Genomic DNA, 13717 nt, shown 5'->3' on the forward strand with positions numbered 1-13717 from the left:
ACATGCTGGACCCGGGTCTGGATCCCGCTGCCTCGGCCACCGCTGCTGCCGCCGCCAGGTAAGCGCGCCCGGAGGGCCGAAGTATCCGCGCGCGGCCCCGGGCCCCCCCCGGCCTTCCCAGCCCGCGCGCCGGGGCCGCCATGATCCCGAGCGGCCCGCCGGGCCCGGCTCAAAATGGAGGCCGCGGGGAGGGGGACGGGGCGGCCCGGGCTCTGGAACGGCGCTGACCCTGGTGGGGCTCCAGCCTGGAGGGCGGGCGGCGGGGTCCTGCAGCCCGTAGAGGGGCGCTGACCCCGACCCTCACCCCGGTGTGCCCTCCTCGCAGCCACGACAAGGGACCCGAGGCCGAGGAGGGCGTCGAGCTGCAGGAAGGTGAGTGCTTGCGGGGCCACCGGGGCTGGGGGCCGGGGCGTGGACTGTCGGGCCCCCCGCGTGCCCCGCTGAGCCTGCCCCCTGCCCTGCTGTCCCCGCAGGCGGGGACGGCCCCGGGGCGGAGGAGCAGACAGCAGTGGCCATCGCCAGCGTCCAGCAGGCGGCGTTCAGCGACCACAACATCCAGTACCAGTTCCGCACAGAGAATAATGGAGGACAGGTGAGGCGGGCCGGGAGCCCCGGCGGCCCGCGCCGGACTAGGCCGGGCGGAGCGGAGGGAGGGCGGACGTTTGCATGCGGCCGGGCTGGGAGAGGCTCCGACCCGTCCCCGGTACACAGCTCGGGGCCCCAGCGTCCGTCTCGCCACTCTGCCGCCCCCTGCAGGTAACATACCGCGTAGTCCAGGTGACTGATGGTCAGCTGGACGGCCAGGGCGACGCGGCCGGCGCCGTCAGCGTGGTGTCCACCGCTGCCTTCGCAGGGGGGCAGCAGGCGGTGACCCAGGTGGGTGTGGATGGGGCAGCCCAGCGCCCCGGCCCCGCCGCTGCTTCTGTACCCCCAGGCCCCGCAGCACCCTTCCCGCTGGTAGGTGCCTAGCAATTTCTGGGGATGGGTGGGGTGGGGGAGGGGAAAGCCCCAGGGGGTGGGACAGGTGGCACACAAATGCTACCCCATTAGGCCATCAATGTGGAATCAGATTGCTGTTTTGCAGAGTGAATCATTGGGCAGGTCTTTTGGAATCGCTGTTTTCTATAAAATGGAAACCAAAGCCCCTTAAAGAGTAGAGTAGTTTAGCAAGTGATAGTTGAGTCTTTTGACAGGGAGTGTCAGAGACCTGAGACATAGGGCAGAATGGTACACACTGAAGGCTTCCCTTTCCCCTCAGAGAATACGCTTAAGCACACACCAAGCCCAGCAACAAAGGTGGGATAGCTGGGATGGCTAAGGATGGCCTATGTGTCCTCCTCCCCAGGCTGTAATCCAAAATCCATTCAGCAATGGTGGCAGCCCAGCGACAGAGGCTGTCAGCGGGGAGGCCCGATTTGCCTATTTCCCAGCATCCAGTGTGGGAGATACCACGGCTGTGTCTGTTCAGACTACAGACCAGAGCTTGCAGGCCGGAGGTAAGGGAGGAAGGGATCTGGGGGCAGAGTTAGGGAAGCCCCTCAGCCAGTTCTGCCTTCACCCCTGTGTTGGTGCTCACCTCACATTTCCTGCAGGCCAGTTCTATGTCATGATGACACCCCAGGATGTGCTTCAGACAGGCACACAGAGGACGATTGCGCCCCGGACACACCCCTATTCTCCGTAGGTGCTTTCTTTACATTGTTGGGGCTGAGGGAAGGGAGGGTTTTCTGGCCTAGCTGCTGAGCAGGTCAGTATACAGCAGGCATGGGGTGTGGGTTTTGACAGCTTTAGCCTTTGAAGTTAAAGTTTCATTTCCTCTCTCTGTACATGGACTTTTGCAAAGAAAGTTGTCTAGGGTTGGGGCTGTAGCTCAGTGGTGGAACACTTCACAAAGCCCTGGGTTAAATCCCTAGTACCATAAAAACAAAGGTAAATGTGTCAAGTCTGGTAGTTTGATAAATGCTTGGATAGATGGGTCTGAGATAGTGTCTGTTGTTTCTCCTCCTTCTAGGAAAATCGACGGAACGAGAACCCCTCGAGATGAGAGAAGGAGAGCCCAGCACAATGAAGGTGAGAATGGGATGGGGCTCCTGGCCAACCTGGGCCTCAGCCTCCCAGGAACAGCCAGTCCTTCATGGAGAGTCACCAGCAGGGCCCACTTGAGCCCATTGCTTTGGTGTGCCAAGGTGCTAGAGAGGCAGCATGTTTAATACTGAAAAGGTCAATGACAAACAGTAAGGTGTTAAGGGAGGTAGAGGGAATGAACTGGGCTTGACCAGATTTATTGTCATACCCAGCTTTTGTTTGATCTAAAGGCCAGCATCTTAAAATGGCAGACTTCACGTTCACATGTAGACTTCCTGAGTCTGTTGAAAAACTGGGGTGATCTGACTCCACTGGACCAACCTTTTCATGTGCGGCATTTGTGCCCTCATCCCTCATTCCTAAACTACCTGCCCTCCAGCCATAGCTGGGGAGCATGTATGAGGAGGAGTTGTGTCCCTGCCCATCTGAGGCCTGAGCATCCTATCTTTCCCAGATGTAACATGTCCCACCCTGAGGTCTTTTATCCTTCATTTCTATTCCCTGGTCTCCCTGCCTTGATTGGTCACCACCATAAAGTACATAACAGCCCACAAGGTGAGGCAGCTCTAACACCCAAACAACCACCACTCAACAAATATTTACTGACCCTGCATCCCAGGCAGGGTGGGGCAGCACAGGCCCCGTGCCAGGTCTGTAGCCTGGCCTGTTGCGGGTGCTAAAGTAGTAGGATTTGTGGCTGAGGATGAATGCTGAGAGGTTAAGGGAGGTTGCCCTTAACCTGCCTAAGAAGCTTGGTCTGGAAGCTTAGTGCAGGCTGGAGAAGGTCTGGTGGTTTCAGGGGTACTGTTTGGTTGTGGCGGAGGTCTGTGTGGTTTCTTTGAAAAGGAACCAGGAAGAAGGCCTTGAATGCCCAAGTGAGCCCTAAGACTTGAAGTGTGCTGCTCTGTTGTAGAATCAGTGATCAATCAAGGCAGGGCAAACAGGGAACAGCTTTCAAACAGTGCACATATATCTGTGCCAGCCCCTTCTACGCTTTAGATGCAGTGGGTAGGAGAGACAATGCAAAGGAGAGATGTGGGCTCTCAGCATTCACTGGTAGGAGACAAGCTGCACATGGCTACCATGTGCCCTCAGGGTGCTAGAATACTTGCAGAGGCAGGAAGCTGGGTGAGGTGGAGTGGGGTGGTGGGCCTGTGTTCCTGAGGCCTCTCAAGATGGCATTTGAGCAGAGGCCCAAGGGGACCTTAGGGAACAGGCTTCTCATGGATCTGAGGAAGCCTCAGAGGGGGAAGAACATAGGCAAATGCCCAGGCCTTGCCACAAACACTTTGGGTTTGAGGAAGAGCAGAATAGGGAAGGGAAAGAGGAACGTCTCAGAGCTGAGGTGGAGCCTTCCCACTGGGACAGCTCACTGTTGACTACCTCACTCCTCTAGAGAAGTCTTCCCAGAGTACTTGTCCCTGGCCTGGAGGTATAGTCAGGTGGCGGGGAGAGCCAGCATGGGGTCTGTGGGATAAGATGGTGAGAAACCAGAGAGTTCCAGTGCCTGCTGGGAAGGGGAGACCAGGCCTGAGGTGGCAGGATGTGAAGAGTGGGCATGGAGAGAAGGCTGGAGCTGCTGGGTCAGCGGGGCCTCTTGCTCAGGTCAGGTGGCTTTGAAAAGGAAAGGATGAACTGGTGCTTGAACTTGGTTTGGAGGTGATATGGAGGGATTTTAGGGCCCTCCAATGGGTTACTAAAACTGTTAGGGCTCCTCCACTGAACTCAGATTGGATTTTAACTCTTTGCATCTGTCTTCCTGTGTAAAATAACCCTAACAGCCCCCAAAGCTCCCAGGAAGCACGTGTGAGTAGACTGATGTGCCCCCTTCCCGTGCCCCAGTGAACAACTGTGAGTAGAGACTCCTTGGAACCCAATGCTCCCAGTTAGTGTAGTAGAGGCTATGAAGCCCCCCAGTGTACTCAGTGAGCACTGCTGACTGTGAAGCCCCCAGTGAGCATGTGTGAGCCCCCAAACGATCCTAGTGAGCATGTGTGACTGGAGACATTCAAAGCCTTGGCCAGTGAGTAGTGTGTTGCCAGGAAAGACCAGGGAGTAGGGCCCTATTGGTGCCAGGCAGTTGTGGCGATGACCACCTGCTGCCCAGCTTACCCTGTCTCACTCTGGATTCATCCAGCTCGGTTTGGGTGTTGTCCTCCTCCAACAAGCGGTCTTCATAACCTTGCCTGCCTTCCAGCTCCAGCCAGCCCTCTAGCTCCCAACCTGCAGGTTTGGCCCACCATCTGCCTGCCTGTCCTTGTCTTGGCAGTCTGGCTTTACCAGACTGGCTCCATTGAAGGTCACCTGTGACAACCTCCATTGCCAAATTCCCTGGCTTCTTTCCTGTCAGAATTCTGAGCATCTGACCCTGCTTGTCACCGCCCCCCCCGCCCCCCTTCAAGAATGTTCCTTCTTGCTCTGCTCTTTCGCCTCCCCTTCTTGTCTCTCCTTCCCCATCTGCTCCTCACAACCTAGGGAGAGCCCTGAGGTTCTGAATAACTGACAATGGTCAGGGAAACCCAGGAGCCTGTTTCTAACCCGGGGAAGCAGCTTTGGCAGTAGGTGTTTCTTAAGGTCAGGGTCCTTCTACTAGAAAGTATAATCCAGGAGGCTCAAAGCTCTGATCCCCACGGCTCATCTGCAGCCACAAGGGTCCCTCATTCTTTAGAAAGGCCAGTGAGCCACAAAAGCGATACCTGCCCCTTGCTGTCCTCACAGGGGTTGGCCCACCAACCTGGTACCTGGGATGCCCAAGGTCTTGCTTTAAAAGTATTGTTAACAAGCCAGACGTAGTGGTGCACGCCTTTGATCCAGCACTCGGGAGGCAGAGGCAGGCGGATCTCTGTGAGTTTAAGGCTACCCTGGTCTACATAGTTTTAGAGACCCTGTCTCAAGGAAAAAGACCAAAAAAAAATATATATATATATATCATTAACAAATCTCCATTTCTGGCCATCCTTGCCACCGCAGATTCAACTTGTCCAAACAGAACACATTGTCTCCCCTCCCTGAAGGCGCCTGTGCACCCTTTCCTTCCTCAGGCATCAGAATGCAGCCCTTGACTGGGTTACCAGAGCCAGAAATAAGGCAGCGCCACTTTGAGTCTACCCTCTTCTTGCCCAAGACTGTTTCCCTATATCCCTATATCATCAATTTCCCTATAGGCCCCCCCTTCCTGTTCTGTGGAACCTGGGAGTAGAGGGGTGGGGGATGCGCCTGAAGGACCCTAAGAGAGCAGTGTACCTTTGCTGTCTCAAAGGGGTGTGGATACCTCAGTGAGCTGGGGGGTGTGAGTCAGCCTGCTGTTACCATGGCAGAATTTAAGCTCACTAGTGATGGGATGAAGAACTTAATTTTTTTAAACAGGGTCTCACTATATTGAATTAAAGGTGTGTGTCGCCACATCTGGCTGCAGATCTTTACAGGAAACCTGACTTTAAATACTGAGCTGTATTGCTTTTTAAATTTTTATTGTTTTCTTTCTGTTGTTTCTAATTCATTCCTTCTACTTTGGATTTTAATTTATGGTGGGATTTCTGTTGTTTTAAGGAGGTTCTGTTTTGTTTTGGTGCTGGGATTGAGCCTGAGTCCTGGAGCTCTGCCATGGAACTGTGCCCCGGCCTTCCTTTACTTTTTGAGCCCGTCTTGCTAAGTTGCCTAAGCTGGCCTTGAACTTGGAATCCTCCTGCCTCAGACTCCTTAGTAGCTGGGGTTATAGGTCCATACCCCATAGCTGAATTGCTTTCTTTGTCTGCACCCCCTATATACTTGTTTTGTTTGTTTGGGGGCCTGTTCTTGTTTTTGTTTTTTGAGACAGGGTCTCCCTGCAGCCCCTGCTGGCCTGGAACTTGACCAGGCTGGCCTCCATCTCACAGAGATCTTCCTGCCTCTGCCGAGTGCCCAGCACTTGGGAGTCTGAAGCAGGAGAGTTGCAAGTTTGGGACCAGTGTGGACTATGTAGCAGGATCCTGTCCTAAGGAAAGAAAAAGAAAAGAACAAACCTGTTTTTCCTAATGCAAATCTTTATGGCTGCAGACCCAGCTAACACTGTCCTGTTTGGATGGATCCTGTTTTTATCGTTCAGATCAAAATATTTTCCAATTTTCCTTATGATTTCTTCTTTGACCATTGGGCTGTTTAGGAGTCAAAGTTGCTTAATTTCCAGACATTTATGGGGTTTCTGGGTATCTTTTGTTAATTGGTTTTTGGTTCTGTGTGTTCAGAGAATAGTTGATGTGGTTCCAGTTCTTTGAAGGTATAGGATTGCTTTGGGCACTGCATACGGTCTAGTGTGAGAAGGCGCCATGTGTACAGGTGCTGTGGAAGGAGATTCCCTCTAGGGTGAAACCAGGTTGGCTGAGAGTGCCGGAGTTTCTGGCCTGGTTGTTTGGGTTTTGTTTTTTTCCTGTGTCTTTAGTGGAAAGAGGCATGCTGATATCTTGGTGTAGATTTCTCTGGCTGTCCTTTTGGTCCTGGCAGGTTGTACTATGGGATGTGTTTTAAGTGCTGTAGATGACCGTGGCACTTTTCTGAGATGACTGACATTGGCCTCTGCCGTTCCAGTGTGCCCTCCGTAATGCTCTTCCCAGGCCATAGGTCTGACCAAGCCACCACCTGGACACAGACTGTGGACAACCTATTTGTACAACCTCTTCCCATCCCCTCATGTGTGGTTCATGTCACATTTGTGTAGTCTTGCTATCCATCTGCCTGGGGCTTGTCTTCTGCAGATTCTATCCTGGGTCCCATGCAGAAAGCCTCGCCCACCCTGGCCTTGGCAGAGCACTCTGCACCAAGGTCGTAATACATGCACTGAGGGCTCAGTTCACATCATTTCACAGTGGCACCATGAGCACCAACAGGACAGAGCAGGGTTGAATCTCCCTAGCTCCAGCCGTGTATGGGATTCAGTGCAGACTGAAGGACCCATCTCTGCCCCTGGTGACTTTTACTGAGATGTTCCTGTGAGAAAGGGTACTTTCCAGTGCCCAGGCTCAGAAGACAGCCAGCTGTGGAGGCTGGGGAGGACTGTAGAACCCTCGGGTAAAGCACCTGTAGGAACTTGGTGGCTGGTGCTTCTGGGCACTGGCTGGACTCAGCTTTGCTGCTGCATTTGGCCACTTAAGTTCCCACAGGATTCTGCCACCCTGGCAGGGTCTGCTCACCAGGACTGTGGCAGTGAGCTAACCCTGAGCTAGAGCTAGAGATGTATCCTAGCCCCTGCCCAGCTCGGTCCGGCCGTGTTCTCAGTGGGAGTGGGAGGAGAGTCACCCCTGGAAAGTTAAGTCACTCAGGCCAAAGTGGGAGGCTCCTAGAAGTGGACAAACTGGGCTCTGCCTGCTCCTGGGCCCTTGGGTCCATCCCCTAAGGGAACTGTGCTTGGCTGAAGAGGCTGAGCTTAGGTATGAAGAGAAACTAGCCCGCCCTTACCCACCCCTCACCTAGAGCTTTCCCTGTTTCCATCCCCACACCCCATCTCCTTGCCCTCTTCCCTCAGCCCACTGGGCCTTCTTTTGTGCCCCAACAGTGGGAGTCCTGTGCTGTAGGGATAATGAAGGACTGGTAGCCCTGCCTCAACAGAGTCTGAAACTAGGGTTCCAGACTCCAAGGCAGGTGGCTCCTGGCCTGCATCCTGGGCATGTGATAAGGGCCAGAGGGAAGAAGGCACAAGCTTATCAGGGGGAAAGTTGTCACTCCAGTTAGCTGACAGTGGGCTATTGTGGAGTTTCATAAAATCAGAAGCCTGGACTTCCAAATGAAGTCTTGTTCATCCTTTGTCTGCCAAGTATAGGTTCACAATCCCAGGTGAGGTGATGTCCCCAAGCCAGTGATGCCCCCAGGGCTGAGCCCCTTGAGAGCCCAGCTCTCTTCCGGGGAGCTAGTTTGCCAAGGCTCCAGAGGAGAATTTTAAATGGACAGGTCATGATTGGATTTTGACATTAGAGATGAGAAGGGGCTGCCCTGTAGCTCAGTTGGTAGAGTACTTGCCTTGTATGTACGAAGAATAAAGCTGGGCAGAGTGGCTGCTTGGGAGGTGGAGGCAGGTGGATCAGAACTTAGGGGTCATCCTCAGCTACATATTGAGTTTGAGGCCAACTGGCCTACATGAGAGACTGTCCCCAAGGGGGAGAAAAAAGCTGAGAAAAACAAGATTATAGAAGTCAGCTTCTGGAGACACAGGGAAGAAAGGGAGCTGTAGGGTAGTGGGTCCTATGTGAGGTCATTTTGTAACCCTCACTGCCATATGAGCGCAGTGCCCAGAGCTTCGTTTTTCAATGGAAGCCAAAGTACAATATGAAAATTCCTAGTCTTAAAATGTTGACTGCAATCTTTCTACGTGTGCTGCAGCCAGTCAGTTTTGGTGTCTGACAGTGGCACCTGAGGGTTGAAACTTGGTCAGTCTTCCTGTGAAGCAGTAGGGCCCATGAGGAGGTGGCTACCTGGGGTCCCATGAGGGGCCCTTGTGTAGCACCATGATGAGGTGCCCTACATTGGGTACAGTGGGCCTGTCCACGAAGCCATGACTGTCACTGTCTCCTGCAGTGGAGCGGAGGCGGAGGGACAAGATCAACAACTGGATTGTCCAGCTTTCAAAAATCATTCCAGATTGTAATGCGGACAATAGCAAGACAGGAGCAGTGAGTACCCCCAGGCCTCGGTCCCTTCCAGGAAGTCTGGCTGACCCCAGGCCCAGGAGCTGTTCTGTTCCCCTCTCACTCTTGCCCACCCTCCACCCCAGAGTAAAGGAGGCATCCTGTCCAAGGCCTGTGATTACATCCGGGAGCTGCGCCAGACCAACCAGCGCATGCAGGAGACCTTCAAGGAGGCCGAGCGGCTGCAGATGGACAACGAGCTCCTGAGGCAGCAGGTGGGTGCTAGCCTGAAGCCCAGTTGGGGACCCAGGACACCAAGGGCCAGTCTGGCTCATGTGTCCTCTGTCATGCCTGCAGATCGAGGAGCTGAAGAATGAGAATGCCCTGCTTCGAGCTCAGCTGCAGCAGCACAACCTGGAGATGGTGGGCGAGAGCGCCCGACAGTGACACTTCGCCAGGCCTGCCGTGCATCTGCTGCCGGCCCCTGTCCCTTCCCCAGCCCTTAGCACAGAGAGGGAGATGCCCCTCCCCAAGCTGCGTTTTTTTATAGTAGATTTTTAACAAAAAAGAGGAGACATAGTGCATTTCTGTGGATACATTGCCCACCACCCTCCTCCATGCGAAAATAATTGCCCACCTGCCCATCTGTCCGTCAGCCTCCCTTCTCAGCCCTCACCAGGCCCATCCCTTCTAGTGGGCTCACTGGGGAGGTGTGAGGGAGGAGGGCAGAGGCCCCGCCTGCCACCTCCTTGGTCTCTAGAGGTACTGAGACAGGGTGCTTATGGGAAGGAGGGCGTTTGGGGGGGCCTTCCCTGGGGCCTGGACCTATGCAGGGAGGCCACGCCCCCCCACCCCTCTTGTTTCTGGATCCCTGCTCCCCTCTGGATGTGTGTGTGTGTGTGTATGTGTGTGTATGTGTGTATGCACGTGTGTGTGGGTGCGTGTGTGTTTTAATTTTCTTTATGGAAAAATGGACAAAAAAATAGAGAGAGAGGTATTTAACTGCAATAAACTGGCCAATGTGGCCCCCGCCTTGTCTGTCTGTGTGTCTGTCTATCTTGGGCATGGGAACAGGTTGGGGTCCATGGGTGTACCTTGTGGTCCAAGCTTCATTTATGCTATGGCTGTGTGCCAGTCCCTGATGCCCTGAGCCACCTGGCTGGATGTCTGGGGAATTACAGACTGAGTACCCTCACTGAGGCCCTGGGGTACAGATAGGGGTGTGGAAGCTGGGGTCAGGGACATGTCCCCTGTTAAGAGGAGAGGCTAGGGTCTCCCAGGTCAGCACTTCCTGAAAACAGGGCTGGCACCCGTCCCTGGGCTCTAGATCTGAAGCCCTCCCCTCTGCACCAGCCAATGATGGGGCCTGGCCTTGAGCCCCCCCACCCCCAAGGGAGGGCAGATGGCCAGGAAGCCGGGCTTGGCCCGGCAGCCTGTCGCCTCATACAGTGTCTCTGGCGCCTGTGTGGTGACCCCTGCCCTTGGCTGATGATGAAACCTGTCCTGAGCTGCCACAGTGATGCCTGGCAGGACTGGGGGATGCCCCATGTCCCTAAGGGAGATTGGTGCCCCCCATTCTGCTCAGCCACCCCTAGCATCTGGGCTTGCCTGTCACTTGGTCTTGCTGAGCATCCTACCCTGCCCCCAACCTTACTGCCCCATCAGCCTCTTCCCTCCCGTAGCCCTGCCACTCCTTTGAAAAGCCATCTTTGAGAGAACAGGGTGTGGGGGGCTGAGGAGCCACACTAGAAGGACAGCAGCAGTGCCCAGGCTCAGGATGGGGTTGACACTGGATGGCCCCTGCATGAGCCAGGCATAGTGGCCTGTCTGTGGAACGAGGCTTGTTATTGTCTTGGGCCATGTGCACCAGGAAGTGGTCCAGGTAGTAAATAGGAAGATACCACAGTTAGTCTTGGCTTATCCTTCAGTACCACTGAAGGAACCAGCTGTAAAACCCCTGGTGTGTAGTGGGTGCCAATTTCCGTGGTGCAAATTCCCCCAGCATGCCGGTTTAGAAGGTTCTGGCTTGATAACACTGAACATGGAGTTGTATGAAGGGCTTAGTCTGCTAAGCCAGGTGTAATGTGCCACTGCGGCCCCCTGCTTATGTTGACCCTCAACACTAGCAGAGTCCAGGACCAGGCAGGCAGCTGCTTGGAAACCAACTAGCACCTAGAGTTAACATGGGGGTGTGCAAGACCCAGGAGAATTAGTACATGTGCTGTACGTAAAACAAGTGAATCAGCATGTATGTTAGGCTGTAAAACGCATTTATTAGGTGCTAGCTACATCGCTGACTGCCATTATCATGGGCAAAAGGTGACACATCTTGAGTTCCTGACATTGGACATGATGATGTGTGCTGGGGCTCAAGCTGACAAACTCTTCTGTGCATCTTGACTAGCCAGTGTCTCATCCTGTGCCTGTGTACCCAATGGGATGCCCCTCCCCCTACCATAGTGGGCTCTTCTGAGGGGCCCAGTGAGACACTCAAGGGGTAAGGGGGCACTGCTTCCTCTCACTAACCTGATCAATGTCTGGGGGAAATGGGAATTTTTCTGAGATAACAGGATGATGTCACATTCAGGGAAATAGTTCCCCAGGTGGCTGGCTAGAAGCTTGTGTCTGTAGCCTCATCTGCCCCACCCCCTGGACACACCTCTGCTGACAGAATTGACACAACTCTGCCCCTGTCACTGTTCCTGCTTATCTGTCCGCCTTTTCGGCGCCACTACCTTCTGGGAAATGAGTTGGATCGAAGGGGAGGGGGTTCAGACCACAGGCCCCATAAAAGGAACTGGAACTAGATCCTAGACAGCAGAGCAAGTCCTAGACTGCACAGTGGGACAGGTGGACAGCATGATGGCACTGAATGCTCAGATCCGGGTCTTCTGCCTCCTCCTCCTCCTCCTTGCCAGTCTGACCAGTGGCACTGTTCTGCAGCAACAGGTGAGCACCCCAGGCCCACTGGGATTGACAGCCAGATTCCTGGGACTGCAGGGGAGACAGCTGGGTGACCCAGAGCACTGAGTGCTCAGGATGGCTTAGGGGAGTAGGAACTATTGAACAGGTAAGGATGGACTTGAGTAGAGGGGCTAAGGACCTGGCTCTAGCTGCAAAAGTGTCATTATCAACTCTGTCAACTTAGTGTAGACAGAATAACACAATGGACACAGTGGAAAATAGGTAAGATTTTTGTTCCTATAGAGCTTCCATCTGGTCAGAGCATTCCTTAATGAGCAATTAGATAATTGTGTTTTGTAAATGCTTACTTTGTGAATGACTTAAAAGATGTTAATAGAGTGACCATGAGGAGGAGAGACCAGAGGTGGGGTCCAGAGGCTGTCAGTCAAACTAAAATATTTTGTAAGAAAATTAGGCCAACCTGGTGGCACATGCCTTTAATCCTGGCACTCAGGAGGGGGAGACAGGCAGTTGGATCTCTGTGAGTTTGAGGCCAGCCTAGGTTACATAGTGAGTTTTAGGCCAGCCAAAGCTACATAGTGAGACCTTGAAAATGATACAGGACCAAGCTTGGTGTGATGACACAGGTCTGTAATCCTAGCACTCAGAAGGTGGAAGTGGGAGGATCAGTAGGTCAAGGTCACCCTTGACTACATAGCAAGTTTAAAGCCAGTCTGGGCTATGCGGGAGCCTGTCTCAAAACAACAAACCACAGCAGCAAAAGAGATGCTAGATTTGTTCCTGGGAGAGGGGGACAGCAAACAAGCACCTGGGGGAAGGGCAAGGATGGGACCCTTCGGGACTGGAGGATCTGAGAAGTGGAGATGACGTCGTGCAGGCTCACAGCAGGCCAAGTCTTGTGGACTGTTGTGTAGACACTGGTTGATCCTTGAAGTGTTGAGAAAGCCCTGTGGCTTTCAAGATGGGAAGAACCACAATCCAACTGACAATGCTAAAAGTCACTGTGTTATGTAGCGACTCAACTGTAAGGGGTAAGATGCAAGGAGACTTGTCAAGAGGGCAGCATCCCAAAGGAGAGTACAGTGACAGAGAGAAGGAAGAAAAACTGCCCAAGGAATGATGGGAAAAACAAAGCCAGTTAAACACCGACGTTGCCAAGCCCTTAGGGGAACGTACAGGTTGGTGGAGGCACATTCTGCTGGGGCCTCTGCAATCTTCAATACCCAATACCCGTTCTGCTTTCACAGATGAGCCACATTACAGAGCTACAGCCTCGGTACACAGAGGAAGCCAAAGCCAGCAGGACGGTGAGAGAGAGAGCAGGCTCCCTCCCTGGTCCCCTGCCCTTCCCATGCCCAAGCCAAGCCTCTCATTCTCTCTCCCTTCCCATAGCTCCTGTTCCAGAGGCGAAGGAAGCGAGATACCCATTTCCCCCTCTGCATGTACTGCTGCAAGTGCTGTAAAAACCGAGGATGTGGGGTGTGCTGTATCACATAGATCTGCCTCCCCTTGATCCCCCGACCTCACCCCAGCTCCCCACTTATTTATTCCTGTCACTCTTCTTGAAATAAAGTGGCTGACTCTTGTTTTCAAACTAGTGTCTGTTATCTTTTCTTATTGCAAGGGGTTTGTTGTGACCCCTGCCTTGGAGGTGGGGCAGGGGGAGCTCATGACACCTGCAGGTTAGTATGTACTGGAGGCTGCTACATAGTTTGGTGAGACCATTTGTCTCCTCTTTGTCACCTGGTTTCCTTCTTCAAAGATCTGGAACTTAGGTTGCAAAGCAGGGCAAGAAAGTTGAATGAAGTTACAAAGTTATGTCTCTTTCTTTCTTCCTTTCTAAGTTTCTTTTTCTTTTTTTTTTCTTTTTTCTTTTGAGACAGGGTCTCCCTGTAGCCCCAGCTGGCTTAGAACTTGCTATGTAGACCAGGCTGGCCTTGATCTCACAAAAGTCTACCTACTTCCGCCTCCTGAGTGCTGGGATTAAAGGTCTGTGCTACCATGCCTGGCTCAGGTTTTTTTTAAATTATGTGTATGTGTGGGAATGTGCACATGTTGGTGCAGGTGCTGGTGGAGGCCAGAAGAGGGCATCAGATCTTCTGGAGCTGGAGTTA

The 13717-nt window shown here is 53.5% G+C and overlaps 2 protein-coding genes across 2 annotated transcripts; both read left to right on the forward strand.

The window, feature by feature from the left end:
* The first annotated feature begins 2 nt into the window (after positions 1-2).
* Usf2 (upstream transcription factor 2, c-fos interacting) lies at positions 3-9716 on the forward strand. The gene is made up of 10 exons (XM_008828008.2): positions 3-58; positions 326-372; positions 474-592; positions 757-957; positions 1346-1496; positions 1593-1680; positions 2012-2070; positions 8629-8723; positions 8825-8953; positions 9036-9716. The coding sequence occupies exons 1-10, from the start codon at positions 3-5 to the stop codon at positions 9123-9125; spliced, it is 1035 nt and encodes a 344-aa protein (XP_008826230.1). The 3' UTR covers positions 9126-9716.
* A 1763-nt stretch (positions 9717-11479) lies between these two features.
* Hamp (hepcidin antimicrobial peptide) lies at positions 11480-13200 on the forward strand. The gene is made up of 3 exons (XM_008828009.2): positions 11480-11627; positions 12851-12910; positions 12996-13200. The coding sequence occupies exons 1-3, from the start codon at positions 11538-11540 to the stop codon at positions 13098-13100; spliced, it is 255 nt and encodes an 84-aa protein (XP_008826231.1). The 5' UTR covers positions 11480-11537; the 3' UTR covers positions 13101-13200.
* Positions 13201-13717: the final 517 nt, after the last annotated feature.

The sequence above is a fragment of the Nannospalax galili genome, unplaced genomic scaffold (genome assembly GCF_000622305.1).
Source record: "Nannospalax galili isolate Female #2095 unplaced genomic scaffold, S.galili_v1.0 scaffold833, whole genome shotgun sequence".
Lineage (NCBI taxonomy): Eukaryota > Metazoa > Chordata > Mammalia > Rodentia > Spalacidae > Nannospalax > Nannospalax galili.